Here is an 8,172-nt window from a genome sequence, read left to right on the forward strand (position 1 = left end):
TGGGGGGTATGGGGGGAGGGGGGTGTGGGCTGGGGAGCCCACAGTCTGGGTCTTCCAACCTCCACGTCACTGAGCTGGGAGGCCGCGTGCAGGGAACAGTTCTCAGAGTGTGGCCTGAGGGTCCTTGAGGGTCTCCAGGCCCCCCCTTCCCGGTCCACAGCTCGGGCGGGCAGATTCTCTTCCTGCACCACGATCAGAGCAATGTGCCACGGCCGTCTCTGCACACAAGCTCTGTTAAAAGCCAGACCTTAAAGAATTTGCAAAAATGTAAAATAATGCCCCTTCTGGCATTATTTTCATAAGGGCATGTTGTTGGGTTAACATATTGGAGTTATTTTTTTTCCATTTTTTACTTTTTAAAATTTATTTTGAGAGTGCAAGCGAGCACGAGCAGGGAGGGGCTGAAAGAGAGGGAGAGAGAGTCAATCCCAAGCAGATTCCGCGCTGCCTGTGCAGAACCCGACACGGGCTCCAACTCACAGTGAGATGGTGACCTGAGCTGAAATCAAGAGTCAGATGCTTAACCGACTAACCCACAAAGGCGCTCTAGAGTTATTATTTTTTTTAATATGGATTATATTTGAGGGAGAGCGTGATCAGGGGAGGGGCAGAAAGAGAGGGAGACACAGAATCTGCAGCAGGCTCCAGGCTCCGAGCTGTCAGCACAGAGCCCGACGCGGGGCTCGAACCCACAAACCATGAGATCATGACCTGAGCCAAAATTGGACGCTTAACCAACTGAGCCCCCCAGGTGCCCCTGCGAGTGAATTAGTCAATGGTAAAGTGTGTCACTTTCAATATGGCAGCTGTGTTAACGTGGGCTGTGAGACCCAATACTGCATCACCGCCATGATAAATATCGAGACGTGTAAGCCGGCGTACACAGCAGCTTTTTGGAGCAAGTTCCCAATAAATCCCAAAGGTGGGATGCAGGCAGGGCGCCTGACTGGCTCAGTCAGGAAACCTTGCAACTCTTGATCTTGGGGTTGTAGATTCAAGCCCTACGTTCGGCATAGAGAAAACTTACACATAAAATCTTAAAAAAAAAAAAAAAAAAAAAAAGAGCATGAGGGGAACCCAAGACTGGAAGGTCCTCCAGGACACGGGTCGGGCCACCTGCTGTCACAGCCCAGCTCTCCCTCCCTGGCTGTGTGGCCGCAGACAAGCAGCTCAACCTCTCTGAGCCTCAGCCTCCTTATTCGTAATAAAGAGTTCGTGGCGGCACCTGCCCCGCCTGCTCCAGGGCGGATGAAGCGGTGGGCCCGATAATTAACCTCAGGCGGTCTGGCAGCCGACCAGCGACCACTGGCGCTTGACTCGTGAACTGGAGGTCTTTTCAGACTGTGACTTGCTGGTCTGATGGCTTCTTCTTAGTGTCATGCTGGCCAGCTGAGCTCCCTTGCTGGACGGAGGAAGCCGGGTGACGTCCCGATGGTGAAATCCGGCCGGTGCCTTAAACCACCCACTTTTGCAACGTGTGTGAAAAATAGCACTTAGGGGGCGCCTGGGGGGCTTAGTCGGTTAAGCGTCCCAACTCTTGGTTTCCCTTTAGATCATGATCTCATGGTTCCCAAGGTCGAGGTGTGCGTCGGGCTCTGCGCTGACCCTGCAGAGCCTGCTTGGGATTCTCTCGGTCCCTCCCCTGTTCGCACTCTCTCTCGTTCTCTCTCTCTCTCCTTCTCTCAAAATGAGTAAACAAACACACACAAAGAAGGGACTATAGTCACAATTATAAGAGTCCCTTGCAGCTCCATCAGGGCCATGGCCCCGTCTTACGCACCTGAGGTCGCTGGACTGAACAGCCTCCAGCCCCGTTGCTGCCCTTGGCCTCTACTTGCAATGGGTGGGCGCCCTTGGGCCGGCGTGGCTCCTCCCCCTCAGGGCGATCCGTCATAGCCTGCGAGGTGGTGTGTGTCGCACGGCCTTCCCGTCTCCCCCAGGTCAGGCTTTCTCTCTCTCTCTATCTCCCCCTCCACGGTGACGCCCCGTCCCTTCCCTTCCCATCCCCCCAGTCCCTGGTACGCGAGCCCCTTTCACGGCGCCGGCAGCTGCTCCGGGACAACTTCGTGCAGACGGAGGGCGAGTTTGTCTTCGCCACCTCGCTGGACACCAAGGACACAGACCAGATCGCCGAGTTCTTGGAGCAGTCCGTGAAGGGTGAGAGGCCTGGGCCTGCCGCCGCGTGCCGCCGCGCCCCCGGTGATTGCCCTCGAAGCCCGAGGCGCCGGCCGCCTGGCCGTCCTGCCCCACCGAGCTTCGCAAAGGCCACGCTTCCATGTCTCCTTCAGACTCCTGTGAGGGGCTGATGGTGAAGACCCTGGACGTCGATGCCACCTACGAGATCGCCAAGAGGTCACACAACTGGCTGAAGGTGAGCCGCCCCGGCTGCCCTTCCCGAGTTTGGAATCTTCCCATCCGGGTTCCCTGATGAGGTCCCAATAGTTCATTTTTGCTCTTGATTCCCTTGCCTTTGGGGCCCCTCCGGGTTTCCGACCTACACCGCACCCTGTGTGAGCGCGGGTGCCTTTCCCCGGTCCTCGCTGCGCTGCCAGCCTGAGTGCCGGGGAAGCCGGATGACGTGTCTGTCCTCAGAGCTTGGCCTCTGTGTCGAGTGGGGCCAGCGGGAAGGGAGGCGGCCAGGACATAAACGAGCCGGCATCGGGGGTGATGAGAACTGTGAAGAGAGCAAGTTGAGCTGGGGCCAGGGAGGATCTCGAGGGGAAAGGGTCAGCCATGTGGAGATCTGGGAACAGAGATGGGCGGGGGCGGCCAGTGCAAAGGCCCTGAGGTAGGAGCAGGCTCGGCACGTGCCGGGAGCGAGGTGATCGAGGTGTGAGGTGAGGTCAAGGTGCAGAGCAGGCCCCAGATCACACAGTGCCTTGGGCGGCGGCGTAAAATACACTGGGTTTTCCTCTAAGGGTTTTGAGGAGCCAGTGCAGGCTTTAGGCAGGAAGCGCGTGGTCTGATTGTCATCTTGCACAGGGCGTCAGGCCGGCCGGGAATGGAGGACAGCTCGGGGGTGCCGGGCAGCGCGGGAGGGGCGCGAGTTTGTTAGCGGCCCCCCGGACTATCAGCAGCTGGGAGGGGATGAGCGTTTCCTGTCTTAGGACACATTTGCTGCTGCACAAGCACCGGTGCTGAGTTAGCGTTTCTGCAACAGACGGTAAACGTTCTCCACGTGAAAGAGTCGGTGGAACGTGCCTACATCCCAGCGGAGGGGGGGGACCCGGGGGGACCCCCGAGGTCTCTGGCCTGCCCTCCGCCCTGCTAGCTAGTCCTTCCCAGTTTGGTCGCCTCTTTCCCATTTGCTCTGGAAGCCGGGAAGCTTGGCCTGTGTCCCGCCTTGGCCTGGTGGCCGCCATCGGTCTCCTCCCGGGCGCTCTCCCAGCCAGGAGCCTCGGGCAGCGAGGTCCGTGCCTCGGCGCCCCCTCACCTCCCGCCTTCCCTCCCCAGCTGAAGAAGGACTACCTCGATGGGGTGGGCGACACCCTGGACCTCGTGGTGATCGGCGCCTACCTAGGCCGCGGGAAGCGGGCCGGCCGCTACGGGGGCTTCCTGCTGGCCGCCTACGACGACGAGAGCGAGGAGTTCCAGGCCATCTGCAAGGTGCTGGGGGGCTGGGGGGCAGTCAAGTCGGCTCATCGTGGGGGGGCCGGAACCAAGAGGCTCTCGTGGCCTCCCTGTGAAGCATGATTTTTTTTCCCTAGTCTTTATTTGCTGTTTCTGGTCCCGCAAGTAACTCTTACTCGGGATAGAAAAATACACTAGTATAAAAAGACGTGAGGAAGCTGTATGAGTTAGGAATGAGCTATGTCAGAGCTCAGCTGCAGATAGCGATGGCTTAAGAGGGATTTGATTTTTGCTCACGTGATGAGAAGGGGGGAGTGGGCAGGCAGCTCTCTGATGTCATTGGGAACCCAGGCTTCCCTCGCACCGTACAGTGGTTTAGTCATGTGCTTCCAACCTCGCCTTACTAATGTGGCTGCAGGAGCTCCGGCCATCATGGCCATGCTCCAAGCAGCAGAAGGAGGCAGGCCCCTGAGCAAAGGGAGGTTCCCCCTGCATCAAGCCTCAGCCAGAATTCTGCTTACCTGGCGTCGATCAGAATTTTGCTCTGTGGCCCACCCCCATCCACAAGAGCGCTTGGAAAATGTAGTGGGGTTTTTGTTTGTTTGTTTTTTAAGCCACACACATTGTTGATCCAACAAATGTGAGATTCTTGCCACCCAAAAACAGACTTACCCATAATTCCAGTGCCTAGAGGTAACAACTAATATTTGAGGGAACGTCCTATTTATGTTTTTACAAACTTGTAATCTGAGTATATGAGTAATTTTTTTCCTCACTTTTTATCCTCTACCATTTTAATTTTTTAATACTTTTTAACATTTATTTCTGAGAGACAGAGACAGCATGAGCCCGGGAGGGGCAGAGAGAGAAGGAGACACAGAATCCGAAGCAGGCTCCAGGCTCTGAGCTGTCAGCACAGAGCCCGACGCGGGGCTTGAACTCACAAACAGTGAGACCACATCTGACCTGAAGTCGGACACTTAACCGACTGAGCCACCCAGGCACCCCCCTAAGTACCATTTCAAATGCCGTCAGATACGCTTAAGTAACATAGTGTAAAAAAAATATTAGAGCGCTTGCACTTGTCTTCGGGACTTTTATACACGACATGAATGTGCTAACCCTAAAAATAAAAACAAAACAGTCAGTTATTTTAAAAACGGGCTTATTCAGAAATAGCAGAGCATTGCAGCTTGGGACGTGCAAACGATAGCAGAACCCAAGCTGGCCCCACGCAGGGGAGGAGCGTCATTCTCAGAGAGGGAGGAAGGAGTCGGGGGAGGGTTCTGAGCAAAACTCCATTGGGGAAAAAGCATCCTTTCGGGAGGATGAGGATTTCTCACTGCTGGGCCAGTCACGCCTTCTAGAAATTGATGGCTCTTCCCCATTGGGGCCCATACTTGACCCCAAGGGGTCTGTCATTGACAGCTCTTCCGGTCAGTGATGGTGGGGTGGTCAACTAGCCGCTGACTCCGCTTTAGTGAGACGACCATTGACAAACTTGTGGCTGGGTGTTCAAGGTGCATCCCCCTCCCCGCCCCGTTTCCGGAACCAGCGCCCAGTAGTCGGCTGGTTCCCGTGTGGCCAGCTTTGTTCTGTCCACTAAACCGACGCTTAGCCTGGGCGGTCCGTGACCGAAGTGGCTTCGCAGATATCTCAGGGCACCAGCCTGTCACCGTTTCACACGAACTCACCGAGCACAGTTTTAGAGCTACTGTCGGACAACAGGAAAGAAAATACTTAAGGCTCTCGATACAAAGCGGGCTTTGCGGTTGAAATTTTATGTCGGTGGTTCGAAGATGTCCGTCTGGCTACATTCGCTGGCGGCGAGTGCTGGTTGTTAGCCTTGACGGTTTGGGTAGGTGAGAGAAAACCTTTGGCCGGTTGAGATGGGAGAGGAAAGCCGGTGATGGGGCTGCTGGGGTGTGGGGGAGCCCAGGGGGCAGCCCTGGGCCACGGAGGCAGAGCAGAAGGAGCTTCTCCGTAAGGCAAAGGGCAGCAGGTGGGCAGAAGGAATGGGGCAGGGAGGGGGCATTCCCCATCCTGGGTCTGTGCCCAGCTCTCCCCTGGTCCCTCCTCTGCGGTTTCTGTGGGTGCTGGTCAGGCCAGAGGAGGGCGGGGCCTCCAGTGTGTGCAGAGGAGGGTGGGGCGGGGCCTGCGGTTGGCACAGACCCCCCAGGTCTCAGTGGCAGGAGAGGGGAGGCGCCTGGCCGCCTGCCACGTGCCTCTGACCTCCGCTGTCCTCCCTGCAGCTTGGAACCGGCTTCAGTGACGAGGAGCTGGAGGAGCATTTCCAGAGCCTTCAGGTGGGCACCGCGACCTCGCAGCCTCTCCCCACGCGCTGTGTGTGTGTGTGTGTGTGTGTGTGTGTGTGTGTGTGTGTGTGTACAGGGCGCTGGGCCTCTGCTGCCTTGGGGCTCAGGGTCCTGGGAGGGGACAGCAGGCAGCGGAGCTGGCTTGGGAGCCCCTCATGTCTAGGGTCAAGTCCCAGCTCTGCTGCAGATGGGCGGGGTCGTGGAGCCTCCACCTTCCCAGCGCCCGCCTCTGCTGGGGGCTGAGTCGCGGGGCAGGTTAAGCCCCTAGTAATGTAACTGGGACTGTTGTGATGGTCACAGGCGCCTTGGGTACGACCCCCTTTCCTGTGTGTTGGTGTCTCTGCCTCTGTATCATTCTCGCTTCTCTCTCTCTGGGTCCCGTCATTGTCTCTGCGCCTTTTATCTTGACTGCCTTAACTCAGGTCCCAGGGCCTCTGTCTCTCATCTCTTCCCTTCGCCTTTCCCCCTTTACCCCCACCCAGGCCTTTCCGTGTCTCCGTCTGTCTCCTTCGCCCATTTCCTCTCCCTGACTTGGCAATCCGAGACCCTCGCTTCCTCCCACCCGCTGCTGTTCCCCGCAGGCCCTGGTGCTGCCCAGCCCACGCTCCTACGTCCGGGCCGACGGCGCCGTGGCCCCCGACCACTGGCTGGACCCCAGCGCCGTGTGGGAGGTGAAGTGCGCCGACCTGTCCCTGTCCCCCATCTACCCTGCTGCCCGGGGCCTGGTGAGTCGCAGGGGTGCGGCGGGAGGGACCTGGGGCCCACCTTCCAAGTGCAGGAGGGGAGGGGGTCATGGAACCCACGCCTGTGCTACCGCTCTGATAACAGCCAGGAAGTCTTGAACTTGCATTTTATTTGGGTGTAAGACAGCAAGGTCAACGTCTCTCTCTCTCTCTCTCTTTTTTTTTTTTTAAAGAAATTCCCCAGGTTTAGAAACTAAACAGTGAAATTGTTTCCTCTCGTATCATAGTCTCACGTTTGTTTCTTCAGTGAGTTTTGAAAACACAGTTCTTTTGGGTAAAAGTGGAGACGCTTCCTGCTGAGCATTGACGCCAGCTGGGAGGGCGCTTCTTTCTCCACCGCAGTCCATTTTCTCGCTACCGAGTCTTAAAATGCCCAGGCTGGTGTCCGTCACCGGGGTTCAGTCCTCAACACCGGCTGTAAAGGGTCAACGTACGGAGAAACGGCACGGGGGTCACGCTCTGCACTCCCCTCCAGAAACCTGGCAGTAAAAATGGATTTCTTTTGTGATTTCTTCCAATCCTTCAAAATCTAGCTTGCGTACGCTTTTCCGATTAGGACTGATCTTCTGTTTAAAGGCGGAACTCCATATTTTTGTTTTTTAAAGTTTATTTATTTTCAGAGAGAGCGAGAGCAGGGGAGGGGCAGAGAGAGAGAGAGAGAGAGAGAGAGAGAATCCCAAGCAGGTGCTGCACCGTTAGCACAGAGCCCGACGCGGGGCTCGAACCCACGAACCATGAGATCATGACTTGAGCCAAAGTCGGATGCTTAACCAACTGAGCCACCCAGGCACCCCTGGACTCCTGTTTTTAAGTTGAATTTTTTTTGAAAATTCTCAGTCAGGCTCCACCCCTAGACAGGGTCCCCCGGGTGACAAGTGACAGGAGCAGTGTTTCTGGAACAGCTGTGCGAAACGGGCACTGTGCTAACGAGCTCGGCACCCGTGAGCACGCGTCCCATCCTCAGGACACACTGAACGTCCCCAGAAATAGAGCCCCGGGAGCCGAGGTCACTGGCCCAGGGTCACGCAGCTTCTGAGTTGGGAGCTGGGATTTGAACCCTGCCTCTGGTTTTAGGACCTGCACCCCGTGTCTGCTGTCCTGCCTCTCGGCTCTAAGAATAATCATGTAACAGCAGCATAACTAATAGCTATGGTAGCTCATGTTTCTTCAGCACTTATTATGCTCCAGATGTGGTCCTAACTAAGCACTTTGTTACCTTATTTAATTTTTATAACCTGTTGCCTGGCCCCATCATGTGGATGAGGAAATGGAGGCTGGAGGGGAGGGAGCGCAGAGGAGACTGGCTAGGAAACTGCCGGCATAGGTGGCCTGAGGGCTGGACCCCAGGAGGGTCTCCATCATCACCCCCGCCCCCTCCAGGTGGATGGTGAGAAGGGGATCTCCCTCCGTTTCCCCCGGTTTATCCGCGTCCGCAAAGACAAGAAGCCAGAGGAGGCTACGACCAGTGCCCAGGTGAGGCCTCGGCCGGGCCGGCTCCTCAGTGGTGGGTTCTGGAATGGGGGGTGAGGGTACCCCTGGGGACA

General features: G+C 56.8%; 1 protein-coding gene across 4 annotated transcripts in view; it reads left to right on the forward strand.

Moving 5' to 3' along the window:
* LIG1 (DNA ligase 1) overlaps positions 1 to 8,172 on the forward strand; it is a 31,714-nt gene that overhangs the window by 23,168 nt on the left and 374 nt on the right. For all 4 annotated transcript variants that reach the window (XM_077747260.1, XM_077747264.1, XM_077747262.1 and 1 more), the window contains exons 22-27: positions 2,013 to 2,157; positions 2,289 to 2,371; positions 3,454 to 3,606; positions 5,823 to 5,876; positions 6,467 to 6,610; positions 8,009 to 8,101. In XM_077747260.1, coding sequence (XP_077603386.1) covers positions 2,013 to 2,157; positions 2,289 to 2,371; positions 3,454 to 3,606; positions 5,823 to 5,876; positions 6,467 to 6,610; positions 8,009 to 8,101 — 672 coding nt within the window. The remainder of the gene's footprint in view (positions 1 to 2,012; positions 2,158 to 2,288; positions 2,372 to 3,453; positions 3,607 to 5,822; positions 5,877 to 6,466; positions 6,611 to 8,008; positions 8,102 to 8,172) is intronic.

The sequence above is a fragment of the Crocuta crocuta genome, unplaced genomic scaffold (genome assembly GCF_008692635.1).
Source record: "Crocuta crocuta isolate KB4526 unplaced genomic scaffold, BGI_CrCroc_1.0 scaffold334, whole genome shotgun sequence".
Classification (NCBI taxonomy): domain Eukaryota; kingdom Metazoa; phylum Chordata; class Mammalia; order Carnivora; family Hyaenidae; genus Crocuta; species Crocuta crocuta.